The sequence below is a fragment of the Lissotriton helveticus genome, chromosome 6, assembly GCF_964261635.1.
Source record: "Lissotriton helveticus chromosome 6, aLisHel1.1, whole genome shotgun sequence".
In the NCBI taxonomy this organism is placed as follows: domain Eukaryota; kingdom Metazoa; phylum Chordata; class Amphibia; order Caudata; family Salamandridae; genus Lissotriton; species Lissotriton helveticus.
In genome coordinates, this window is record NC_136067.1 from 1909854066 (window position 1) to 1909881853 (window position 27788).

General features: G+C 45.7%; 1 protein-coding gene across 3 annotated transcripts in view; it reads left to right on the top strand.

Moving 5' to 3' along the window:
• The window catches only part of GALNT14 (polypeptide N-acetylgalactosaminyltransferase 14), a 1160089-nt gene that overhangs the window by 675536 nt on the left and 456765 nt on the right, over window positions 1–27788 (top strand). For all 3 annotated transcript variants that reach the window (XM_078649861.1, XM_078649859.1, XM_078649860.1), the window contains exon 3: window positions 16973–17071. In XM_078649861.1, coding sequence (XP_078505987.1) covers window positions 16973–17071 — 99 coding nt within the window. The remainder of the gene's footprint in view (window positions 1–16972; window positions 17072–27788) is intronic.

The following is a 27788-nucleotide window of genomic DNA, read 5'->3' on the forward strand; positions in this document are numbered from 1 at the left end:
GCGCCCTGGAATTGCCACTGTGTGATAGATCTCCAATGCAGGACCTCACAACACAGCCGGCAGCTCATTGGAATGACCGGTGCATGACGCATCCTCAACGTGGAATCTGGCAACACTCTTCAACCTGGATTTAAGATGCCTAACTTGGCCCTTGAATTCAGCCGAGGCTCAATGTGGTCAGCCTGGACATCTGACTTTGTCCCTGTCCAGCACGACCAGATAACTACAGCTAGCACTTTGCGCCTTTAAGCACTATGTTTACTTAAATCTTTAAAATTTCATATCTCTAGTACTATTACTTGGATTTGGGTCCTTTGGTATCAAATAATTAATTAAGTTATGCTCTATTTCTCTAAATTGGTATGGAATTTTTTTCATGTGGTATTTTGATTTTCACTTCGTTAGTGTTTGTCTGCTTCATGAATACTCTAAACATTTGACTGCTTTGATGCGAAGCTACCACAGGTTAATTTAGTGAAATTTGTGGTTCACCTTGATCGGAATTGTGGTTGTTTCCTGAGAAGGGCTCACATAATCCTCAACCAACTACCCAACTTCTCACATTGGTGTTCAGCGGTGGGCTTCAGTACTTGTCTTTGTGTAGTACCATACAGTGATTTGTGTAAAACAAAAATCCCATATAAATAATTTGATACCAGATTGGTAATATTTTTCAATGTTGCCAAATGTAATTGCTGCCTCACATATTGTGAATGTGTTTCTCTTGCCTGCAAAGGTGGAGCTGGATATTGACATCACTGATAGCTACTGTATGGCTTAGTTGAAAAAGTTATGCAGTGAGAGGGGACTGAAACTAGCTAACGACTCTCTAAAGTTTGAGTATCAGATAGCCCTCAGAGCCTAGGAGGAGGTCCACAGAATGCAAGCTGCAGCACAGGAGAATGATGATGAGGAGGAAATAGAGACTGAGGAGCATGACCTTGCAACAGCTCCAGAGCTGGGAAAAAGAGGTGCATTGTCTGTCCCAGAAACAGAGGAGTGTGGGAGACTCAATCAATCAATCAATCAGTGAACTTGTAAAGCGCGCTACTTACCCCTGAGAGTCTCAAGGCGCTGAGGGGGGGGGGGAGTGCTGCTACTGCTTGAAGAGCCAGGTCTTGAGGAGCCTTCTGAAGGTGAGTAGGTCTTGGGTCTGCCGTAGATGGGTGGGGAGGGTGTTCCAGGTCTTGGCGGCGAGGAAGGAGAAGGATCTGCCGCCGGAGGTCGTTCGTTGGATGCGCGGGACGGTGGCTAGGGCGAGGCTGGTGGAGCGGAGCTGACGGGCGGGGTTGTAGAAGTTGAGTCTGTCGTTTATGTATGCTGGTCCGGTGTTGTGGAGTGCTTTGTGTGCAAGGGTGAGGAGTTTGATGGTGATCCTCTTGTTGACGGGAGCCAGTGCAGGTCTCTTAGGTGGGAGGTGATGTGGCTGCGGCGGGGGACGTGGAGGATCAGTCAGGCTGAGGCATTCTGGATGCGTTGTAGTCATTTCAGGTGTTTGGTCGGGATGCCTGCATAGAGTGCGTTGCCATAGTCCAGCCTGCTGCTGACGAGGGCTTGGGTCACTGTTCTTCTTGTTTCGGTCGGGATCCACTTGTAGATCCTGCAGAGCATGCGGAGGGTGTTGTAGCAGGAGGAGGAGATGGCATTGACCTGCTTCGACATGGAGAGGGAGGAGTCAAAGATGAATCCTAGGTTGCGTGCATGGTCCGTGGGTGTTGGAGCTGCTCACAGTGCGGTCGGCCACCAGGAGTCGTCCCACGAAGAGGGGGTGGGACCTAGGATGAGGACGTCCGTCTTGTCCGAGTTCAGTTTCAGATGGCTGCTCCTCATCCACTTGGCGACAGCCTTCATTCCCTCATGGAGGTTGGTTTTGGTGGTGTGCGGGTCCTTGGCGAGGGAGCGGGTGAGCTGGGTGTCGTCGGCGTAGGAGATGTTCAAGTTGTGTTAGCGGGCCACTTGCGCGAGGGGGGCCATGTAGATGTTGAACAGTGTCGGGCTGAGAGACGAGCCTGGGGTACGCCGCAGATGATGTCGGTGGCTGCGGATAGGAAGGGCGGGAGGCGGACTGTCTGGGTTCTGCCGGTGAGGAAGGACATTGTCCAGTTCAGGGCCTTTTTCTGGATTCCGTCTTCTTGGAGGCGTGTTCTTAGTGTGCGGTGGCAGACCGTGTCGAAGGTGGCTGACAGGTCCAGGAGGATGAGGGCTGAAGTTTCGCTGTTGTCTAGCTGGCGCCTGATGTCGTCTGTGGCGGCAATGAGGGGAGTCTCGGTGCTGCGGTTGCATCTGAATCTGGACTGGGATGGATCTAGTATGTTGTTGTCCTCGAGGTGGCAGGTTAGCTGCATGTTGGTGATTTTCTCGATGACCTTTGCCGGGAAGCAGAGCAGGGAGATGAGCCGGAAATTCTTGAGTTCTTTGGGGTCCGCCTTGGGCTTCTTGAGGGTGTTGATTTCGGCGTGCTTCCAACTTTCCAGGAATGTTGCTGTGTCAAAGGAGATGTTGATGATCTTCCGTAGTTGGGGTGCGATGGTTGCATCAGCTTTGTTGAAAACGTGGTGTGGGCAGGGGTGTGACGGAGATACTGAGTGGATGGAGTTCATGACCTTGCATGTCTCTTCGTCGTTGACGTGGGACCAGGAGGTCAGCTGGTTGGTGAGGGAGGCGTTCGAGGTGTGGTCTGTTGTGTTCGGGGCGGATAGGGAGTTGAAGCTGTCCTGGATGTCGGCGATCTTGCGATGGAAGAAGGTGGCCAGTGAGTGGCATAGATCTTGCGAGTACGGGATGTCATTGGTGTTGGCCCTGGGGTTAGAGAGTTCCTTCACTATGTTGAAAAGTTCTTTGCTGTTGTGTGCGTTGTTGTCCAGTCGGGTTTTGAAGGACGATCTTATGGCTGCTCTGATGAGGTGGTGATGTCTGCGGATGGCGTCCATGTGGGCTGCGTGGCTGTCTGGTGTGCGGTCGTGGAGCCAATTTGTCTCCAGCTTCCGGCATGTTCGTTTGGAGATCTGGAGTTCTTCGGTGAACCAGGCGGCTTTCTTGATTGGGTGGTTGATGGAGGGTTTCTTGATCAGGGCGAGGGTGTTGGCGCGGTCGTTGATCCACTATCTGAAGTTTTGGGCGGCGGCGTCTGTGTCGGTGGGGTCGGTGGGTGGGTTCTGGGTGAGGGTGGAGGTCAGCTGGTCTTTGGTGACTTTTCTCCAGCAGCAGTGAGGCAGCTGTTGGGTGCGGTGGTGCGTGGTTGTTTTCTTGAAGGTGAAGTGGATACATCGGTGGTCGGTCCGGTGGATACATCGGTGGTGTGGTTGAAGGTGATGTGGGTGCTCTTGGAGAAGACGGGGTTGAGCGTGCGGCTGGCAGCGTGGGTGGGTTCGGTGACGAGTTGTCGGAGGCCGAGGTTGGCGAGGTTGTTGCTCAGGGCATTGGAGTTGGCGTCGTTGTTGTTCTCGAGGTGGAAGTTCAGGTCCCGAGGAGGATGTAGTCCGTGGAGGCGAGCACGTGGGTGCTGGCGAGGTCAGCGATGGAGTCACTGAAGAGTGTCCGGGGTCCTGGGGGGCAGTAGATGAGTGCTCCTATGAGGGTGGTGTTGGGGTCCGTGTGGATCCGGAAGTGAAGGTGTTCGGCGGAGTCGTCTGCGGAGGTGTGGACCTGGAGGGTGAATTTGTGGACAATGGCTATTCCTCCTCCCATCCCGTTGGTGCGTTCTCTGCGGGAGATCTTGTAGCCGGCCGGGATGACTATGGGGATGTCGGGTGCCAAGGAGTCGTTCCACCAGGTCTCGGTCAGGAAGGCAACGTCTGTTGCGGTGGTGTCTAGCAGGTCCCAGAGCTCGACGGCTTGTTTGCGGGCGGAGAGGGTGTTGAGGAGTATGCAGTGGAGGTGGTTGGGTCTGGTCCTTGGTGTTTTGTTGGTTCTGTCGCATGTGAAGTTGCAGGTGTGGCATTAGAAGGGTCCATGGGTGCGTTTCGGGGTGGCCTGGAAGCAGTGGTGGTCTTGGCCGGTGTTGAGAGCGTGGAGAGTGTTGGCGTCATATTGGAGTCTGGCGTTCTGGTGTGTGCGGGGTCCAGGGGTTCTGGCAATGGGCGCGGTCAGGCACGGACGTGCTCAGATGGGCTTGCCTTTGGCGCACATTCGGCGCGCCAGCGGCGCGTCTGCTGCACGTTCTGGCAGCGACCAGCATTTAAGGCGGGGAGGGAGGGAGGAGTAGCTGGGAGGCGGTGTCAGCGGCGGGAAGCGAGTGGGCACAGAAAACAGAAGAGGGGTGGGGGGAACAGTACCGGGTTACCGTGGGAGGAAAAAAACACAGTAATGGAGGTACAAAAAAACTAAAACACAAGGATGACAAAAAATAAAGGCAGACCAGAATCGGCACAACGGTCTGGAGGCACACGGGTCTGGAACCCACACAGGAGCGGTAGCAGCGGGGCGAGCGCACACAGGTGGTGCTGCTCGGCAGTGGGGGGTGTGACCTGGCCTGCAAGCAGGGTCAGGGCCACCTCTTCTGTCGGGCAGCGACCGGCTTTTGAGGCGGGGAGGGAGGGAGGGAGGGAGGAGCAGCTGGGAGGCGGGAGCGGGGCGGCGAGGGGGCGTGGCCGCGTGGTCAGTGGCGGGAAGCGAGCGGGCACAGAAAACAGAAGGGGGATGGGGGGGAACAGTACCAGGTTACAGTGGGAGGAAAAAACACAGTAATGGAGGTTCAAAAAAACAAATACACAAGGATGCCAAAAAATTAAGGCAGACCAGAATCGGCACAACGGTCTAGGGGCACACGGGTCTGGAACCCACGCAGGAGTGGTAGCAGCGGGGCGAGTGCACACAGGTGGTGCTGCTCAGCAGTGGGGGGTGAGACCTGGCCTGCAAGTAGGGTCAGGGGCCACCTCCTCTGTCGGGCAGCGATTGGCTTTTGAGGTGGGGAGGGAGGGAGGAGCAGCTGGGAGGTGGGAGCGGGGCAGCGAGGGGGTGTGGCCACGGGGTCAGTGGCGGGAAGGGAGTGGGCACAGTAAACAGAGGGGGGTGGGGGGAACAGTACCGGGTTACAGTGGGATGAAAAAAACACAGTAATGGAGGTACAAAAAAACAAATACACAAGGATGACAAAAAATTAAGGCAGACCAGAATCGGCACAACGGTCTAGGGGCACACGGGTCTGGAATCCACGCAGGAGCGGTAGCAGCGGGGCGAGCGCACACAGGTGGTGCTGCTCGGCAGTGGGGGGTAAGACCAGGCCTGCAAGCAGGGTCAGGGGTCACAGGAATGAGCGCAGAAATCAGTTTGTTCTTCCACCACCTATTTCCTGAGAAGGACAGGATGGTTGAAAGTGAGCTCAAGGTGCAGCTGGCCTAGCTGGAACTGGCTGCAAAAGTTACAGGGGCTGACGCAGTGAGAGACCAGAAAAGGGCCCTCGAGGAGAGGAAAATAGCTCTGGAGCAAAAGAAACTTTTGTGGGCTCATGAAATGGATCTAAAGGAGCAGGACCGAAAGCTTAAGAAAGTTCTCAGAGTCCAGCAGAAATGGTGTCAGTGACAAAACTGTGTCTAGTGGAGACAGAGGGGCCCGCACACCCAAAGACCTGGAGCCCAGCTGTCATTTGGGGAATGATATTGATAGGTGATTGACCGCCTATGAGATAACCCTAAGGTTGCAGAGGGTCCCCAAGGAGTTTTGATGAGCTAGTCTGTGGAGTCACATGCAAACTATTGGGAGGGATACACTTTTGGCTTTCGTGGTTGCCGACCAGATATCCTACACCACCATGAAAGCATCCCTTATCACTAAGTTTGGTTTCACTTTAGAGGAATTCCTCTAGAGTTGCCCCCACTCTGAGAACCCTCAGAGGTCAGGGATCCTTGGTTGGCCATGGTGGTATTGTCTGCCTACTGGGATGCATCAGTTGGCAAATTAAGGTTAGGTGCTGCACAGATGGGATCCTTAGGTGAGTAGAAAGGTTCCCCATCGATCAGTCCAATGGCTCACGAGACATAGGGATTCAACTAGGTTCAGAAAGGCATAGAACAAACAAGTGACTCTGCAGTAAAGGATTATAGTCCAAGTTCTATCGCCTGAGCGGGGAAGCCTATCAAGGTATTGATTAGTCTACTCTGACTTTAGGATGGAGGGCCTTGTGTTGAACTTGACCCTCTCTTTGGGGTCACCCCCAAACCTTTGGCCTCCATCCTCCTGTTTTTTTCAATTTGCATTGGGGCTCTGTGCCTTTTACCACTGCTAACCAACGCTAAAGTGCTTGTGCATACTCCCTAAAACGTGGTAACATTGGCTTACACCTGATTGGCATATTTAATTTACTTATAAGTCACTAGTAAAGTGGAATACTGCATACCCAGGTCCTGTAAATAAAATGTTACTAGTGGGCCTGAAGCACTTCTTATTGTGTCACTCACTTGAATAGCCCTTTCAAACATTCCATTGCAGCCTGGATGCAGTTTTAAACTGCCAATTCGACTAGGCATAATTACCCCCACTCCTATAAGCATTAGAATCCCCTTTTATTGCATATAAGTCACCCCTAAGGTAGGCACTATGTAGCCCATAGAGCAGGGTCCATTGTAATTAGTAGGTCTGACACACATTTTTAAGTTTTAGATATCCTGGTGTGAAAAAACTCCTAAACTCGTATTTCACTACAGTGAGGCCTATCGCTTCTACAGGATAACATTGGGTTACCTTATTACATTAAGTAAGTGCTAATGTTTGATACAGCCCAACTTGCAAATCAATAGGTTGTGTCCTATCTTCAAACAGAGGACTTGTCACCACTCACGATTAATGCATCCAGCCTGGAGCCAGGGCAGGGGAGGCACTTCAAATGGAATTCTTTAGAAAATTCCTGTTCTTTAAAAAAGGCACCAGGTATAAAAATATGACCCTCAGATCTAATCTTCACTTTCTGGATTTGCAGAAGAACTCTCAGAGGACTGTCCTCTGGTGTGGCATACTATGTACTTTAGAAGACTGCTTTGTTGCACCTCGAAGGACTGCTTTGCTTCCTGAAGCATTCTTGAATCCTCAGAGGCCAGGCCTGCTGCTTCAGCCCTGTTCAACTTCTTGAACCCAGGACTACCAGAGTGACTCCAAGGGCTCCTTGGCTGGCCTCCTAATTAGAGTCTCAGCGTCAGAAAAGGCCCCAACCCTCTTGAACCTGCATCTGAACTCAACCTGAATGTGTTCTTGTGGCACAACCCTATTCAAAACCAGGAGGAGACTGGGACCGACCTGCTTATTTACACACCCAATGTGCATCGCCGGTCGGCCTGACTTGGCAGCAGCTCCTGTTCAGTTCTTCTACACAGCAGGAAATCCTGTTCAGCGGTCTTTCACAGAAGGGGTATCTGGCCTCGTAACACTCTCGTCGGCTACAGCCTCCAGCTTTCTACCGCTAGAGATTGTTGACTTCCAAGAAAAGAGACTAAGTAAGAATGTGGAAATATATTAGGCTCTAGTTTTTACCTTAAACTTTAAAAACTCATAACTCCAGTTCTACTCTTTGGATTACTCTCATTTGGGGTGGGTTTTTTCTTGTGTGGCATTTTCACTTTATTACTTTTATGTACTGCATAAGTACTTTACACATTGACTCTAAGTTAAACCTGACTGCTTTTTTGCCAAGGTACCAGGGCGCTTATTTATGAGCTATTGCGTCACTTTTGCACCACTGGTGCGTCACTTTTTGGGACGCACCAGCAGTGTAAAAAATGCGCCTTGTTGTGCCATATTTACAAAGTGACGCATCTAGGTAGATGCGTCACTTTGTAAACCCCTGCGCTACATTATACCCGCGCCAGGTATAATGTATGCAGGGGGGTTCCCTCGCAAGAAAGGGTCATAGAAGTGACGCAGTGAAATCTACAAGATTTCACTGCACCACTTCTAGGACTCAATTGTGTCACAATCTTACGCCTGCCTCACAGCAGGCGTAAGACTGACGCAAGCCCTTTCACATTGGGCTTGCCCCATGTGAAAGGACACATTGCTGGAGTTGCGTCACTTTTGTGACACACTCCAGCAATGCGTCACTTTTGCGCCATACAGATACGTCAGAAATACTGACGTATCTGTAACTCCTTGCAACATGATGCGTCATACAGTAAATATGACGCATCAATCATGTCGCAAGGAGGGCGCACTGTGAAGTGACGCATCGCTGCTTTCAAGCAGCGATGCGTCAATCCTCATAAATGAGGCCCCAGATGGTTAAGAACAAGTTAATTTAGTGACTTTTGTGGTTGACCCTGATAAGGTTTGTGGCTGTTACTTGAGATGAGCTCACGCCCTTCTCAACCAACAGCCCCATTTTCTCAGCTGTGAACTACCAAAAATGCACTATCCATAAAGTCTTCCACAACAATAACCTCAAAAGTTTCACCTTCTTTGCAGGATACGTGCTCACGCCAGGAGTGACACCAATGCTGTTGTCAAGAAACACCCCCCATCAGATCACCAAATCTACCTCTTAATAAAAATGCTACACAATTAATCCTAATTCCATGATGCAACAGTGAGGGTTACCCATCTGGTATTTTGTGTAAATGTGTGTGGTGTACTCTGTGCATATGCCACTTTTATGTGATAAAAGAAAGTGTCTGCTGTCTTGTCAGTCAATCCAAATGCTCCATCCATTGTGCAGTGTCTCGTTTTCACCTGCGGCACATCAAACATTGGAAATAAAGAATTAATTTGACCAGAACCTGCCAATCATTTTTCATATTCACTAGTGCTCCTGTTTACCGGGTTACATCTGGATCCTGGTCTGCGGTCTTGCTGTAAAAATGCTTGATTCTAGATGCCAAATGTTTAGTACATGGTTTCTTGAACAAATACGGTCCTGAACCTGAAGACTTCTTTCCTTTTGCCCAAGTAATACCACCACCATTTTAAAACTTTTATGTGTTCCGAATATTTTCAATATTTAAGTCAGCACCTACAGCTTGTCTGATCTTCGCATAGCTTTCAAACCCCATGTCTACAACAGATGTGATGACAAATCCTCTGCGCCTTTTATTGAAGTTGTGATTCTACCTACTGTAGTCTCCCTCTGATCTTTTACCCAAGAGCACGATCAAAACATGGAAGTCTCTTTGAGCTTTGCTGCACAAAGGTATGAACGTATTCCCTGTGGTGTTCAAACACAACAAAAGGTGCCTTCCTTCTCAGCTACAAATTAACGTCCTAGGGCTACCCATCTGGCAACTGGGCCATTTCATTCCCCACTCACTCTAAATTACACGTTATTCTATTTGTGTAGTTATGTATATGTGCATGTATGAGTGCATGTATGAATGCAGTATTTATATAATGAGAACCTAGCTGAAAAGTAGTGGAGTGCTCTACAGGGCCCAAGCAAAAACAAAGTCAATATATGATTGGAGGGTCAGATGGTTTCTAAGAGTAAAAATAGCTTGTTACAGTATTATGATGTGATGTTCTTTAAGAGTTATGTCTTCCGTTCTTTTTTCACCTGAAGCAGGGTTGAGTAGCATTCATGGACATGGGGACCTCCTTTGAGATATGGATGCATACAGTGGGAATGCTGTTTGCCTTGTTTTTTTCTTTTTTTTGGACCTGTCTCTAGTCTGACAGTGTTGTGGCTGTGGATGTGCTGAGAATCACAAAAAATGGTGTGCTTGCTAGTCAGAAATGAAGGAATGTCAGTGGTGATGGCTTTGTAGAATATGCAGCTGGTTTTGAAGATTGTGTGGGCTGGCAAAGAAGTCAGTGTAGTGCCCTCCAGGTGGGGGTGATGAGGTAACATTTCTTTAGACCTTTATGAGGCATGCTGCTGAATGTATGATGCACTTAAGGGGGGCTACTATGGAACCAGAGGCTGGGAAAGTAATTTTGTTGGGTGATTGGAAGTTGAGTGCTCATCTCTCTTGCTAAACCCAGTCGTAGCAGTTTCTAAAATTATATAAACGGCAAGTCTATTGGCTTTATCAAGGAGGTCACCATATATAAATATAAGGCAAGGCTATTGGCTTTGTAAAGGAGGTACTGTATTACAATATAAGACAAGTCTATAGGCCTTTGTCAAGGGGTCACTAAATTATAGGACCAATAACTCCATTCTAAAGAAATCACCATTATTTCATTTGAAATCAATAACCATTTTAAATATAATCATTATTGTCAATAAAGCATTGACATTTTTATGTCAGCAATGTTTACTGTTAGCAATATACTCCATTGATCAGTGACTTGTTTATTTGGGGCTTTGGCCGAGATCCTTTTTGATGCATATGACTTCATTGTGCACAACTCCTTTTCCTTTTTTTGAGGGGGGGATCCTGATCCCATGCAGCACACCTACTGTATTTCCAGGTTGAGGCAGTGTGGGAAGTCCACTCAGGCATTGCCAGGAAGGCGCTCTCCCAGTGGTCTGGTAGACCAGATTTCCTTGGTGTTTTCTTCCCCCAAGCTTTTTGCCTTCTCCCCTCCTGTTCTTGGCATTGCTTTTTTGCAGGCCTTAGGACTCTGTACACTTTGCCACTGCTAAACAGTGCTAAATTGCTTTTGCTCTCTCCTTTAAACATGGTATATTTCGCTTACACTCAATTAGCATTTTAAATTAAATTATATGTCCCTAATAAAATGGTTCTACATGTACCCAGTGCCTGTAAATTAAATGTTACTAGTTGGCCTGCAGCACGTATTATACAATGCAGTTTAATAGTCCTTTAAAACATGTGTAGGCCTGCCATTACTGCCTGTGCGCAATTTTAAACTGTGAATTCAACCGGGCAGAATGAACCTTTTACCAGGCCTAAACATCCCTTTTTAGTACACAGAGATCACACCCAATGTAGGCCCTACACAGCCCATAGGGCAGGGTGCACTGTATTTGAAGATAGGACATGTGTTTTTACATTTTATATGTCCTGGCAGGGAAAAACACCCAAGTTCGTTTTCCACTACTGTGACACATACCTCTCCCAATGGATAACATTGGGTTCCCTTATTACATATAATAATTGCTAACTTTTGATTCAGAATAGGTAGAAATATCATGTTTTGTCTCAAAAGAATTGTATTTTAAAAATGTAAAGTTTGAATTGTAAGTCACAATTCTGAAAATGCCACTTTTAGAAAGATTGTTAAACTAGGAGTTCATTCTATCATCTACAATTTTCTTAGCATGAAGCATTAATTGTGGCAACCGATCGTTTGCACCCAAAATGAACATGTGAATATAAGACAGAGTACTATTTGAAAAATAACTTGGAAGATTTCTGAGAGAGCCTTCTTTTTCATCATCAAAGTATTTGAAATATGGATGGAGTGTTCCTTTTGCTACTGGTGGTGAGCCATAGCCACCTGGAGCAGATTGCAGTGAGCCTCCTGGCTTCCAGTGGGTGCACACGGCATTTCAGGATTTTTCCTTTACTGGCTCTCTGCATCAGCTTTCTCCTGTGCCTGGTTCCTAATGCTCCCCTCCTCTCGATGGTTCCCTGAAGTCCAGGTCTTCCCCCATTTGGTCCTCAGCAGGTGCAAGGAGGCCCATGAGAGAATCACTAGTCCTGGGGCAAGCTGCAGATAGAGTCCTCACTCCATCAGGGTACTGGTGGTTTGTCTTTCCAGATGTCCATGGTGTTGCTGCTATCACAGTCCATGTCCAGGGTTGTTCTGTCCTTCGTGTTTTGGGGATGCCACTTGGATGCCCAGTGCAGTCTGTGGGTGGGGGACAGCCCTTTGTCTAACCGTAAAACTGGTTTGCGTTAGTTTTCCACTCTCTCCTGGGTTTGGCTCCAGCCTCGCTAGTGACACAATGGGCTGGCATTCCTTTGAAGTGTATTAAGGGCAGGACACATCTCCTTCCCAACCATCCAGTCAGGACGAGCCATTCCCCTCTATACCCAGGTGCTTTTGAGTACTATCTGGCTCCAGTACACATTTCTCAGTGGGAGAGTCATCACCCACCCAGAACGCTGGAAACTCCCAACTCCAGATACTTTAGGCAAGAAAATACCAACTTTCTGAAAGTGGCATTTCCAAAATAATAATTTTAAATCTGTCTTTTCCCATTAAAGAGGATTCTACATTACAATTCAAATGAGTGAAAAAGTATTTCTCTAGCTGCTACCAATGTGAATTTAGAATTGAATAGATATAAAAATATAGCCCAATTGTTCCGTATGGCAAAAGCCAGCCTTGCTACAGTTAAAAGTCATTTTTAGGGATAGTTCACTGTAAGCACATGTGGAACGTTAATTTCTACCTGCCCTTCTTTTATATATGATGCACCCTGCCCTTTAGGGAAATAAGGCCCACATGTGGGTGACATTATTATATAAAAGGATGGTTTAGGTCTGCAAAAAGTGCTATTTGGACAGGTTGGATTCGCAGTTTAATCTGCCACAGGCAGGTTACCTGTGTACAGGTACGAGGCTGCACACAACTGTTATTTCTCCTGTGCAGCCTGCTCACGTGCCCACATCATTGCACACATGTTCACATGCAACCAGCCCACGGTGCCTTGCCCTGGTTGTGTCTCAGCAGCATCATCCTAAAAAGTCAGACACTGGCAGTAAATACGCGCCGTCCAATTTAGCAGGAAATTACTGGAAGACTCTGGTAGAGAGACACAGACTATAGAGGTCCAAACACTGGGTGAACCAAAGCTAAAAGACCCTGGCGTATTACATGGGTGAAACCCACTTGCAACAATATGTCTAAATTAAGTCAGGGTGCCCAACAGAACTCCAGGATTACAAGATCGATGGCAAACTCGTATCTACAGTGGTTATTCTGAAACTGTTGATCGACAGGCTTTCCTGGAACTTGGTTGGACAACGCTGGCTCAAGGCACACACGTGACTCGGTCATGACATTCAGAACCATCTATCATCTAAAAAAAGGCCTCATTATATGGTTTTTAAGGTGTCATTTTGATTTGAGGAAAAACAACTATTTTTTCCAATTACCTAGTTTTTCGAAATTAGCTGAAAAAAATTATTGATGGAAAATATGTATTTCGAAAGAGGACAAGTGCTCCTCTGTTGTAATTGATTTATCTTCTTATTTAAGCTGCAAATAATTTAGTATGCAAAGTGTAGTTTTCAAGGATTTGTGTTGTGTGAAATCCCTGAAGACACAGTCCAGACGCAATTTGAATCATAATTTATATTGGGAATGCTTCTGAATATATTGAAAGAATCAATGTCATCCACGTTGATAAAGTAACACATGGCTTAAAAAATTATTTCACTTTGCATGTGAAGTTCTTGGAAAATGGTAAACAAATGTCTCAAGTTAGTAACAATTCTTTTATCTGTTCCTAGCGTCCAGAGTTTGCTCTCCTGAAGAGAGTTGATACTAAGGTCCTCATTGCCAGTGGCCCGGTTAATTGCAATATGTGCGGTAACTCATGTATCTCCATTAGGAGTTGGTCACCAATACTACTAGGTCAAACCTATCAGAAATCTATCAGAAAAAAATGCCTGATAGTTAATCGGAAATTTGAATTTTGGTGTATCAGGTACCAATATATGAATTTTAGTTTCCATTGTCTGGGACAAACTCATAATTATGAGCTCTATATCAGATTCGGCAAATTACGATAAATATCGCCCTAAACTCCAGTCCATATTTAATGAGGGTCCATGATTGTTACCTATAAAATAATTGTACAATTCAAAGACATTTATGAGCCGTAAAGTACGTAAAAAGTGTCACTTGTCCAGCAAGTGACATATCTGCAGAATTTGTCTGCACAGATTGACCCTAAAAATTGGCCTGATTCGGAATCTGGCTGGATTTTCCTCAGCTGCTAAGTACAGGAAAGAGTTGTAATGAATGGACTTGGGTGGGCAGAGGCAAGGGATGCCACTAGAAATTATGCTGGCACACGCAAAGTTGGCACTTTGTTCGGCATTCACAACGGGTCATTTCTTATTGTATTCTGTGAATCTACACTTACTCCAAAGGAATGCCCACACAGGTGCACTGAACACAAATTTGGACTCACCAACTACCCTCGGCACGGATTTCAGATGAAACATAGGGGCATATTAGCAAGAACCTCGTTAAAATTATCTTCGTTTTAGCGGCAGGAAACTGCCGCTAAAACGGCGAATATTTTAACGAGGTTCTTGCTAATATGCCCCATAGTTCAGGAGCCTTCCAGATCATAGCAGTCAATTTAGTCAGTTTGTGGAAAGTTTCAATTCCTTCATTGAGGGGGAAAAACGTGATATTTTTCTTGCAATCTATCTGGTGCTTGCTCCTGACACTTATTTCACTCATGTGGTTGTCCTAAGATTAGCTTAACAATGGTTGGTTGGCAAACTGTCCACAACATAATATTGAAAGGCCAGTGCCTCCATAACAATCCATTTACCAGCAGTTTCTGCAAAGGACATACCCCTGTACTGTGCCACCACTGTCCACAGGAACCATCTTACAGTATACCCTCCACTTGTCAGCACTGAAAACAAATTGGCACTCACCAATAGCCATCTTCTGTTGTTTTTGGATGGGACATGAATCAGTAACCCTCCCCATAGATTGAGGGCAATGTAGTAAATATTTCCAAAGCTGCAGACACTTCAGTGAATTAAATTCGGATGGAAATGTTTGTTACATTTCATTTGATTGCCATTATCATCATGATGATAGGTCTAGCTCATCATACGTGTTTACCACCTGTGAAGAACATCATTGGAACACTGCAGGTGGTAAACACAAATTATCTGCAGCATAATATATAAAGTCTGGAAACTTCTTAATTGTTAATTTAAAATTTAAAAGCCTGTCCGTGCAGGCATATCCCCAATTCTGATCAGTGGTTGTGTAGGACTCGATGTACTGCAGTCCATAGGAAAATTGTGCCTTTTTCCGACACCCTATTTTGTCGCTTTATTGCCTTTTTAATCATTAGAATTTACTATTTGCCATTTTTTTTCAGTAAAACTGTGTTGCAATGATATGGGCTTTCTTTTGATAGTGGCAATGTTGTTTTGTTTTTACTCTACCTGGATCACAATCATTTATCTCCAAGAAAGGCCTTGATGCTTGCACGAGGGCTTCTTATTTTAGGTGCTCGTTTTTTGACTGTGTGAGAGGTAATCTACAACTCACATCAAGACTGCTGCCTCTCTTCAAATATTCCAACATCTTCCTCCATAGTTACTTCCATGCTGTGGTTTTCCATTTTATTATAGTAACTACCACCATTAAGCTAAGAACAGCATTATCCTAGAAGCGCGCTCAAATATGCCATGGAAGACCATAATGTCGCAAGATTGATCACTATTGCTAAATATCACCATCGACTGTCTATCACATCAGTTCATTAGCCAATGTGTGTGGTCACACAATCACATCACCGGTCACTACACCCACAGATGCCCTTCCTAGTACAATGTCCACAAAATGTGGTAATAGTTCCTGGCACTTGACTTTGCATATAGCTGTTGCCACATCAGATTTCCTCTGCATCTAGGGAAAAAGAAACTGTCTCGATGAGTGCCGCTGACTTCTTTTCTGATCTCTTTCTTGTGTCAGGCTTCTGTACTAATATTCACAGGTGTGACACTTACATTGAGAGTCTCTGTGTAACACACTGTTCGCTGCATCTGCCCATACTGACCCATTGGTGGATCCAGCACCGAGAAATGAAAGAGAACTTCAGTTTCTCCCAGTATCCATAACTCAATAAACAAGCTCTATAAAAGATACTAGATCTCAGCAGTGAAACCTATCGGCTTTGTGAAGTTATTTTTATTACTTTGTTAGCTGTCATATAGTCACATGCAACTGTTGTAGGCATCTTGAAAGGGTTCTGTGAAATTTTACTGAATGCGTTCAAAGATGGCTGCTGCAGATGTGCCTGTATCCATGGCAGCCTTCTTTGAATGCATTTGTAATATTTTAACTAATGACATTCAAGTATATCTGCCATGGATCTATGGGCATCTGTGGCATCGATCTGTAAATAGGATTTCTTTTAAAAAAACACCCAAAGGTGTCACTGTGCATGTGAGCACATGAGCAGAAATAGGTAGCCATCATGAAATGGTAAAAGAAAAGCACCCAATGGCAGCCTGGCAGGCAGCAAAAAATGCTAAAGAAAGGGTGTTGGAGCAGGAAATGCGGGGGAGAGTGAGAAGTGAGAAAAGAACAGAAAATAGTTTCAGCATGACCTCACATTAGCAGTGGACTGATATCCCACCTAATCATACCAGTGTGAGATCAAATACTTATGGGCGGGACAAACAAACAAGAATGGTGAAGAAGGCCATCAAATCAGGACCAGAGAAGCGTGATAGCCAACAAAGTCATCCTATCATGAGCAAAGGGATGTCCAAAAACCTAAAATTCTAGTACATGTAATTTATTGGAAACAAGAGGTCTATCTAACAGACCTAAAGCGGTCTGTACCTGAGAACCTAAAAAGCGCGTGGATCAGTAGATGGAAACACCGTCTGCATTTTAAGAAAATATCACAGGTGTATACATATTATTTTGCCAGCTTAATAGTTGGGTTATGGGAAAAATGTTTGGATGCATTCTTCAAAATCTTCTCCGTACTCCTGGATCTGGACAAAACTCATGGCTAAACTATGAAGTATTAATCTGAGATTTACATTTCAGAATTTTGTAGAAGTTTACTTAAGTAATTGTATGTTATCGCCAATTGTGAAACACATTGACTGTGATTAGTATATCTTTTAGCAGGATGTAATAAACATATGCAAATGAGCTGCCACTGATTTTCAGTTACTATTGTCTCTAAATGGCACTGCATGGACATTAAAAGATAAACTATAATATTACTTTCTTTAGGATATTTAGGCAGTCATGGACAGACATTATAATAAATAATTGTCAGTGAAATTTGTTAGATAAATAGTGCTCCCCAAATTAGCGTTTTAAACAATTGGAAATCTCTTCATGTGCTATCTTTGTTGTTGAATGTAATTTTATTGTGTAACAACCTAACTCAAACGTGATTATTTGTTTGCAGATGTACTACTTTGCACTATAGAAAAGATCTTCCACCCACAAGTATCATTATTACCTTCCACAATGAAGCAAGATCTACACTCCTAAGAACCATAAGGAGGTAAAGCATATGTTACTGAAGACTATTTTAAGTACATTCAAATGTCCTGTTTTAGAAACCTTGTAAACATGATACAGATTATAAGAGAAAATTGCAATCTAGCTATATCTTCAATGTAATAATAGCTTGGGACAGGAATTCAAGGGAATCCTTGAACATATGTTGGCTGATATAAACTGAACTAGTTATATAATGTTTGGCTTTGCTATGTATTACTCTTCTGTCCCATGTTGCTCACATTTTCTTTTCTCCTTTACTGATTTCACAACCTCTGGAAAGCACTCTTTGGATTTGTCAAGCCATTAATATCTTTACACCTCACCAAGTTTAACTCTTCCATAGATGCCTAGCTGCAAAAAGACTCACAGCACAAATGATTCAAGTGAATTCGTGCATTCATTACTGCTATCACAGTTATGATTTCATGTTTTCTGCCCAAAACTTACTGTGTGTCCCTACTCGTAAAAGAACACTTTGTAAAGCAACACTAACACTGCGCCTGATGGGCGTGGATAATCATAGTCACTTGAGGAATCCGAATAAAGCAATTTTCTTTATTTAATCAGAAGCCTTTTTTCCCAGTACTTCTGGCAGGTAATTTTTCTTGTCTTCAATGAAAACATCATTCGGAAATTAAAAACTTGAAGGCAACACGCTGTTGCAGCATCATACCTTTCTTCTTTCTAGTATAGTTCAGGAACATGAAGTGAATTAATCCTAAATTCTATCATGCCCCTCGCACACATTTAGAGCACTTGGATACATGTAAGCATGTCAACATTTGTGCAAAATTCATCATCAGAAAAAGGGCCATGGAGGTAGTAGCAGAAGCAGTACACCCTGGCAACTTTCAATAGCACACAAGAGTGCTGCTTGCCCAAAGATGTCTTTTTGTGCATGTCTCACAGAGTCCAAGCTTCACTTGCTATAAAGATGTAAGGCCCTCATCCCCCTAGTTGTTGCCATGCTTCATCATCGAGTCCTACCTGGTATCAGTTGACTCTCACTAGAGGCCTCTGGGCAAAAGTTCTCTTTTGTGTGCTATTAACACTTGTGCAGATTCATCTGGAAAGAGAGTTATAGAAGGAAAAACAACTGTTGCATTTCTCATTCACCCTTGCATCACTGCAACAGTAAAACCCTTCTTAACAGAATTACAGTAAACTTGAATGAAGCTGGAACTTTGCTCAGAATAGGGCCCTTTGTAGCAAATCCATTTTGCAATTGCTTAGATATATGCAATATGAATTGGTGTCAGGGAAATATCCATGGGTTAATCAGATAGGATCTTGTCAGTTAATCCATGGATCAGGATTTAGATCTGAATCTGGAACCTTAGAGGATTTGAAGATCCAAACTTTTGAAAAATAGACAAATAGAAAAGTAAGTGAAAGGATTTTACCTTTCTTCCAATGAGAGATCCATAGTTTCCTGGCAGATTGACTGGCAGCAAATGAACATTTGTGATGCAGCAGCCATTACAAGATTCCAGGTTCTGTCGTGTTCCCCGACCCCAGGAACACACAGGAAACGGTAGGGTCATTCAATTGCTTCTTTTATTGGCTGCTCCTTTACATGCATGCAGCGTTTTGTGTCCCCGACCTCTCACCCCGAGGTCCTGCTCCTTACTGCCCCTGGTCCCCTCCCTTGACCGGATGTGGTGTCCGGTGTCCCCTGTCCCCCACCCTGTGCCCCAGGGTCCTAGTGCCATTCCCACGGCACAACATCTCCCCCTTTGTTGTGAACAAAACATAGAGAGAGAGAGAGAGAGAGAGAGAGAGAGAGAGAGAGAGAGAGAGAGAGATAGAGAGATGGATATATGTGAAAAGATCTCTATCCCTCGGACATGTACGTGTCCACCTATTCTGTCTCTTTACATCTCCTCAATCAGTCTTTTTGTCTTCTTGCACTCTCTTCTTGGTCGTTGTTCTCTGACGTCAGTTGGTGATTCTGTTTGTGATGTGTCTTCCTTCTGTTCTTGCTTTGGTGTCTCTTCTTCTTTTGTTTTCAGTTCTCTGAAGTGGGAGCTGTTCCGCGTGATGTGATATCTACCGGCTGATGCCGTGACCATTGGCCCCTAGACTTCGGTCACCTTCAAAGGTTCCTTTGTGAAGGCGCTGTCTGACTTTTTTACTCGTCTCTGTTTCACTAGCACGGTGTCTCCTTCTTTTATTGTTGTGCTTGTCGCTTGTCTTCTCTGGTCAGCATATGTTTTCATTTTCGCTTTCTGTTCCTTGTCTCTTGCCGCAATGTCTTTTTGTTCTGTTTGCTCCACCTCTTTTATTTGTGGCAGTCTCGTTCTGCTTGGGTGCCCTAGCACCAGTTCTGCAGGGCATTTCCCCGTGGAGCTGTGGGGGTGTTGCGATAGTCTCTTAGTAGCTGACATAGGGCCTGCCCAGTTGATATTTGTGTCTGTTTTGCCCTCTGTATCGCCTTCTTGATGGTTCCCATGAATCGTTCTGCCATGCCGTTTGCCTGTGGACACAGCGGCGTTATTCTTCTGTGGTTTACTCCCAGGTATGCCATGAACCTCTTGAATTCCTCGCCGGAGAATGGTGGGCTATTGTCTGTTTTTAGTGTCTGGGGTGAGCGCCATGCTGCAAATACATCATCTAGCACAGGCAGTATCGCATTGGCTGAAGTTGAGGCTACTTGTCTCACTATTGGGAACCTTGAGTATTCATCTATGATCACTAGCAGGTAACTTCCTGTTTTCAGGGGGCCATAGAAGTCTGCTGCCAGCTCTGTCCATACCGCCTTCGGTAGTGGGGACATTTGCATTGGTTCTGGTTTTGATGACGGTCCTGTTATTTGACAAATGTGACAGCGCATCACCATTTCTTCCACCATGTTGTCTAGTCCCGGAAACCACACTATTTCCCGCAACTTTTTTTTTGTTGCTACAATTCCTCTATGTGACTCATGTGCCAGTTCCACGGTCCTTTTTCTCAGTGTCCGGGGCATTACTATCCGTGTGCCTCTCATTATTATTCTATTTCCGCACTCCGATAGTTCTTCACTTATCCTTTTGAAAGCTAGCAGTTCTTCTTTTTCTACCCCTTTTTCCACATAACTGTTGCTGTTCACGTGTCTCCATCTTTGCTGTTTGGTGATCTTCATTGATTCCTGCATGGTGCGATCTCGTTTTGTCTAGTACTCCAGTTCTTCCAATGTTATTGTTGTTGGTGTACTGAGCTTCAGTGCAAAATTGAGGTATTCTTCTGCCATCGTTGTTGCTTGTGATGCTTCTGGCAGAGGGTGCCGCGACACATAGTCAGCCGGGTTGTGCTCTTTTCCTGGCTTGTGAATAATCTTGAAGTTGTAGTCCATGAGCCTGATTCCCCATCTCTCTATCCTGGGCGGTATTTTTGCATTTGGATTTCCATAAATTGTTGTGAGTGCCTGGTGGTCTGTTCTGATTGTAAATGGTTTCCCGTAGATGAACATATGGTAGTGTTCGCAGGCCCACACCACTGCCAAGCTCTCTTTTTCTGGTTGAGAGTATCCTTTTTCAACTTCCGACAAGCTCTTGCTTCCGAATGCCACTATTTGTCTTGGGGAGTCCCTCCCTTGTTGATGTTGCGCCAGTATTGCTCCTAGTCCCACTGGGCTTGCGTCTACTGTTAACTCGGTGCATAGTATTGGGTCGAAATAGGCCAGGTGATCCACTGCTGTTACGGCCTGTCTTATTTCTTCAAATGCTTTGCTGCATTCGTCGGTCCACAAGAAACTTTGTCCTTGCTTTGTCAGCTCTCTTAGCGGTGCGCTTACAGTGGCAAAGTCTTTGATGTACCTTGCACAGTAGCTTGCTAGACCAAGCAATTACCTTACTTCCGCCACATCCGTTGTTTTTTTTGCTTTTTCCAATGTTTCCACCTTGCTATGATCGATCCGGCCGCATTCCTTTCCTGGAGAAGATGTGGCCAAAGAAAACCAGTTCATTTAGCCCTAGCTCACATTTATCTTCATTCAGTGTCAAACCAGACTGCTCCAGGTGTGAGCACACTTCTATTAGAGCTTTGTCATGCTCTTTGTCTGACTTGCTAAATACTAGAATGTCATCGCTATAATTTAAGCTGTTCTTTATTGGCCTTATTATCTGTCTTATTGTTTCTTGAAATATCTCTGCAGCCGATGAAATTCCAAAGCTCAGACGTTTGTTTCTAAACAGACCTAGGTGGGTGGAGAATGTTGTGATATACCGAGATTGAGGATCCTGTTCTAGTTGGTGGTATCCTTTACATAAGTCCAGTTTGGAAAAACGCTTTGTGCCTGTAAGACAGCTGATCATGTCATCCAAGTGTGGTCCAGGATGTCGTTCACATTCAATGGCCTTGTTCGGTATCCTCATGTCTACACATATTCTTGTTTTGGATGTGTCTTTCTTTGGGACAGCCACAATGGGCGACACCCAGGGCGTCGGTCCTTCCGCTGGTTCTATTATGTCTTGTTTAAGTAGTGCTTCAAGCTCTTCTTCTACCTGTGGCTGCAGATGTATTGGCACTCTTCTGTGGTGTTGTGCGACTGGCCTCACTGTCTCGTCAATGTGCAGCGTAATTTGTCGGTCTTTCAGCTTTCCTAGTCCTTGTAGTAACTTGGGGTATTCTCTCATAATATTTTTCTTTTCTGACATGTTGTATGTCATTGCCATGAGACCCATTACTTGAGCCGTGACATTGCTCAGCAGGCTTGGCGCTGGGATGTCTCCTTTCAGTACATGTATCTCTTCAGTTGTCCTTTGATCTTTGTACGTCAGTCCTTCTTTGAATTTTCCCATGTTTATCACTGGTCTTTTGGCCCCCCACGTGACTACTCTGACCCGAGATGGTCTTAGAATCGGCTTTATTTCCATTTTGTCATATTCAGAGACGCAAATAATGTTGCATGTTGCACCGCTGTCCAGGACAAATTCTGCTTCATGTGGCCCTACCTTTATGTTCATCGACTCTGTTTTCTTTATTTTCTTTTTGTCTATCAGGCATATTCTTTCTTCATCTTCCTCTTCTGTTCCTGAATCTGCGGTCATGAGATACAATCGTTCCGTTTTTTCTTCTTCTTCCTCTTCTTCCGACTCTATTGATGAGCTTCTTGCCCCTATCTCGACATGCCTGATGTGTCTGTTTGTTAGCATTCGTGCTCTTCCTGGCCTTCCTCAGTCGTTTCTGAACTGCCTCCCTTGGCACACACTGGCATAGTGATCTCTTCCATTGCACTTTCTGCAGGTCTGGCCAAAAGCCGGGCATGGGCCTCTGTGTGGGAACTCAAGTCCACACCTGTAACATGTTCCTTCCGGCTGTTTCTTCGCCATCTGTTCACTCTTTTCTTTTCTCCAGCCTCCTGAGCGGTTGTTGTTCGTCATTCGTTGAATCTGTTCTGTACCTCTTGCTTTACCTCGTTCCATTTCCTTTGCATGCGCTGTTGCTCTGGCTTCAGCCCTTCCCAGCGCCAGAATGTTTTCCAATGAGATCGGTTCTTTTAGGATCCTTGTGCGGAATTCGATGTCACGACAGCCTTCGATGATGCGCAATCTTATTGCCTGTTCGTTGTCGAATTTGTCAAATTCGCAATGAGTTACCAGTTTCCGCAACCTTGTTGCGAAGTCATCCAGAGACTCTTCTGCTTGTTGGAATGCGATCATACAGCTGTATCGTTCGAAATCAACATTTCTCTGGGGATCAAATTTGTCCGTTAGGCATTTCTTTAGTTTGTCATAGGTGGCAATCTCTTCTTTTGGCAGTGTCACCAGTAGGTCTTCCACTTCATCTCCTACTAGGTTCAGAAATAAACCTTTCATCTTTGCTGTTGTTACATCAGTTGCTTCCACATAGTTTTCAAATCGTCTGACCCACTTTTCCCATCTGATTCCTGTTTGTGGTTCAGATAGGTTGAATGGTAGTGGCCTTCTGTATTGCGCACTTGGTTTCGGGTCTGCCATTTCTTTGTTCCTCCTTCTTTTATGTCCTTTTGTTCCTGACTTCTTATCTTTCCTTTTTGCTCTTTTTCTATTTGTTTCCCTTTCTTTACTTCTATCTCCTTTGTTTGCCTATTAATGTCCTTTATTTCCCTTTTTATTCCTTTGTTTCCACTTTGTTTCCTTTTCTTTTCTTCTCCTTGTCTTTGCCTGTGCTTTATTTTTCTTTCCCTTTATAAATCGGCACTTTCCTCTGTTTTTCGATCTTTTCCTGACCTTAAAATGGCCGCCCGGGCTTTCCTGCTCGCTGATTGGCCCTCGCGCCTGACTCCAAGATGGCCGCCGATAGTATCGCAGGACTTCGCAGCCAATTGTGGTGTTGCCTGACTTTAAAATGGCCGCCCGCGCTTTGCTGCTCGCTGATTGGCCCTCGCGCCTGACTACAAAATGGCCACCGAGACTCTCGCAAGAGCTCGTGCCAATTCCTTTAAACTTCGCGCTTTGCTACATGGCGCTTACCGGCACAATCAGTCTTCTCTCGCAACAGTCGGGGTGGGCTCCTGCATTGCTGCGCTTCTTTGTTGGGCACTTGCTGCAGTCTTCTCTTCTGGGCACGATGCGATCCAGGGTGTGCTCCTGGTGTAAAATCGCTATTTTCGTCGATGGGCATGCAGATGGATGCCGTCGCCTTCATCGCCAGATGTCGTGTTCCCCGACCCCAGGAACACACAGGAAACGGTAGGGTCATTCAATTGCTTCTTTTATTGGCTGCTCCTTTACATGCATGCAGCGCGCTGTGTCCCCGACCTCTCACCCCGAGGTCCTGCTCCTTACTTCCCCTGGTCCCCTCCCTTGACCGGATGTGGTGTCCGGTGTCCCCTGTCCCCCACCCTGTGCCCCAGGGTCCTAGTGCCATTCCCACGGCACGACAGGTTCCAATGCAGTGTCATGAAAATAAAGTGGCAGGTGGTATGATGGGAAAAGGAGACCATCCCCAGGTAGTGTCTGAGAAGATTCACAGGGAAGTTCATGCTGCCCATAACATGAAAAGTGCCAGGTTTTCATCAGAGGGTTTATGGACCCGGAAGTCTAATCCATGGTTGGAGCCATTGTTTTGGCACAGTTCAGAATGTTATTATTTTTGGGGGAATCCTTACAATGGCCATGCACAGAGAGCACTGTGGACCTGCGGGCTGCTGCTAAGTCTGACCTTTTTTGTTTGCCAAATGTACCACTCCGGACAAAGACCAGCCATATGCAATTCAGACTAATTTGTGCTCCAACGGGAAATGTGCTGCTAGAACTGCTGCACTAGGTTCCCTCAAGAGAGAAGTGCAACCAACAACAAACACCAGTTTTGACATTTTTGAGCCTTTTCAGTGAGGTGCAGATTGAATCGTCTGGCATAGTGAGCATAGGAAGCACATTGGACATACCCAGCGCACCAAGAGCAATCTCACTTTGATAGCACAATTGATGGACTCCAAAGCGGCACTACGGAACACCAGTGGCTAAAATTAATTCTAAAAGTCACATTTTTTGTTTTGCTAACCTAAGCATATTTTAGGGAGGAAATTTATAGATGTGTGTTTTGAATTCTCTTATACTTTGTATTGGTCAGACCCCTGACAGAACAACTATGAACTCCCCAGACCTTTTCCCTGGGAAATTACAGTTGTAGGATTGCCCCAAAACCACAACTGAAATTCCTAATCAAAATCCTCCAATGGGTATCCTGCACAGGGTCCCGTGGGCAAATTTCAGGCAAGTACTTATACTTCACTTGATCCATGACAACACAGAAATCACATGATTTTTTAACTTGAAATCCTGAGTAACCTGTAATGGAAATCAAATTAGATTATCAATGTTTACAACATGCCCAGCTTCTTTCAGCAAAGGTTCTAATTTTATCTTATCGAATGGTCATTGTGTCAAACACAGTTGTGATTCTAAAAATTCCTGAAATATGGTTATTCTTTGTACTAATAAATAATTTACCCCACTCAAAAAATATGGAGTAGATTCTCTTTCCATATCTCCATATATTCTGTAGGTATGGCGGGCATTTAGCAAATAAGTATAGCAAAAACTTGATACAAATGTCAACACGTGCGTATCCTCAGGCACAAACCAATTTCCAGTCCACAACCAGACATGGATAGATTGACTGCAGTTGCTCATGCTCATGCGATTCTACCAACTCGAATTAGCTGGTAAAACTGGGTCCGGTGTTCTTGCACCAGTGAAAACCCGATCCCGGCGGAGAGGGGTAGGACGAACGCTGGCTACACAGGGAACCCGAGCCTTATACACAGAGGCCCTATTCCTGATGTAAGACCCGCCGGGTATTGATGTTGCACATTTATCCTGACCATTAGGCAGTGAACATTGCAACAGAGGTACAACAGTCCCAAAAATTGGTAATGATTCTGATATAGGCTTAATTGTTTGTAGACATTATCATATAGGTCCTGACGAATCGCGTGTCAATGCACCATAGTGAGAAACATGTTGACCGATTTTTTAAATTCCCTAGTCCAGTCTAGAGCCAGGAACATTATTTTCCAGCAAGCCCAGACTAGCCTCACTTTTTAATTGAAGCAAGGGACCACCCGAATAAAATTGTCTCTGGTACCCTATGCTCCATTGTAAATCACCACACTGTCTACAACCCTCCGGCCACACACCCGCACTTCACCCATAGGCAGTTGGATTAAAAGATCTCCGCTAAAGAGCCCCGCTTTGAGGTGTGCCCGTCGGGGATTGCGCCGCCTACTCGACGAGGAGCACTGCCTATGATGAAGCATGACACCTGCAAAGGTGTGTGAGGCAACCATATCCAACACAATGGATACCCAGTGGTAGGTTTGCACACGTCAACCACCACACTCCCTCTCTCCGTGACCAGCACACCAAAACCCACCCAACAACCCCATCCCCCCACTCACCCCCCCTTTAGGAACAGCCCCGTCCAACCTTTTGATTGACTATGCAGCTGCTCATGCTCATGCTATTCTACCAACTCGAATTAGCTGGTAAAACTGGGTCCGGTGTTCTTGCACCAGTGAAAACCCGATGCAGAAACACTCAGCCACTTGTGATCAGGAGGAAGAGAATCTCCTCCTCATTCACATGGAAACGCCTCTGCCTGACTTGTAATCAGGCCCTTCATAGGATAATTAATACTGGGGGGCAGATTTATGTTAACTGGCGCATCCCCAGGGATGCGCCAGTTAATGTGCGCTACAGTGCCGCCACCCATGGTGCGCCGCATTTACAATGCGGCGCACCATGGTGCAAGGCAGGGAAGATGCGTGGCGCATCTTTCGGCATACGGGCGACGCATTGCTGGAGTCATGTCGCAAGTGCGACATGACTCCAGCAATGCACAGGGGTCACCCCTACAATGCATGGTGCGTCACCCTTACGCCTGCTTCAAGCAGGCTTAAGGAATTGACGTAGAAAGTGACTGAGTGAAATCTTATAGATTTCACTCAGCCACTTTTAGGAGGCGTTCCTGCGCAGGAACGCCCCCCCCCTGCGCAGAAACGCCTCCTTATGGCGCAGGGCTTTCCAACGTGACGCATCTCCTAGATGCGTCACGTTGTAAATAGGGCGCATTGTTTGCGCCGCCGTTGCGTCAAATTAAGTGACGCAATTGCGGCGCCAAGAGGCGCAAGGGCCTCATAAATCTGCCCCTGGGTTTTTATGTGTTATGGGTCCTGCAGTCTCTACAGAGAAAATAATGTAAACCAGACACCAGGAAATATGTTTCATGCTGTGTCTGTGAAAGGAAAGAGTTAGACGCTCAAACTGATGAATTGTTCACAAAATGACAAACCAACCCTGCCAATGCCAAATGTACCCAATAATCTTTGCTTCTATTGACAAAACCTTCTAGATATGATTCACAGTTCTGTTTACCCTCTGTGCCTGGCCCTCGGACATATTGCAGCTGTAGTTGAAAAGAATTGTGTCTAGGGAACTCAGTCACCCCTTGGTCACCTAGCGCTTCCTGAAAACTGGAAGTGAACTGTGTAACCTGACCCCTGATAACAGCTGAAGGTAATCCACATAATAAGAACGTTGCTTTCAAACATAGTCCTGCTAAAAATTGCAAGAGGTAAATCAAATGACAAGACAATGGGCCTCATTTATGAGGCTGTGCGTTACTTTTACGCCGCCGGTGCGTCACTTTTTGTGACGCACCAGTGGCGTAAAAAATGCGCCTTGTTGCGCCATATTTACAAAGTGATGCATCTAGGTAGATGCGTCACTTTGTAAACCTCTGCACCACATTATACCTGCGCCAGGTATAATGTATGCAAGTGGGGCGTTTTGATGCAAGAAAGGGTCATGGAAGAGGCGCAGTGAAATCTATAAGATTTCACTGAGCCATTTCTTGGCCGCTAATGCGTCAAAATCTTACGCCTGCTTCATGGCAGGCGTAAGACTGACGCAAGCACTAACAACATGGGACTTGCCCATGTGAAAGTACACATTGCTGGAGTTGCGTCACTTTTGTGACACACTCCAGCAATGCGTCACTTTTGCGCCTACAGATACGTCAGAAATACTGACGTATCCGTAACTCCTTGCAACATGATGCGTCATATTATAACTATGACGCATCAATCATGATGCAAGGAGTGCGCACTGAGAAGTGAGGCATCGCTGCTTTCACGCAGCGATGCGTCATTTCTCATAAATGAGGCCCTTGATGTTTAGGCTAATGCATTTGCCTCAACTAAGATTGCCATTCTCTGGTTTGATAGAGAAATAAATGTAAATTTTTAATTGAGT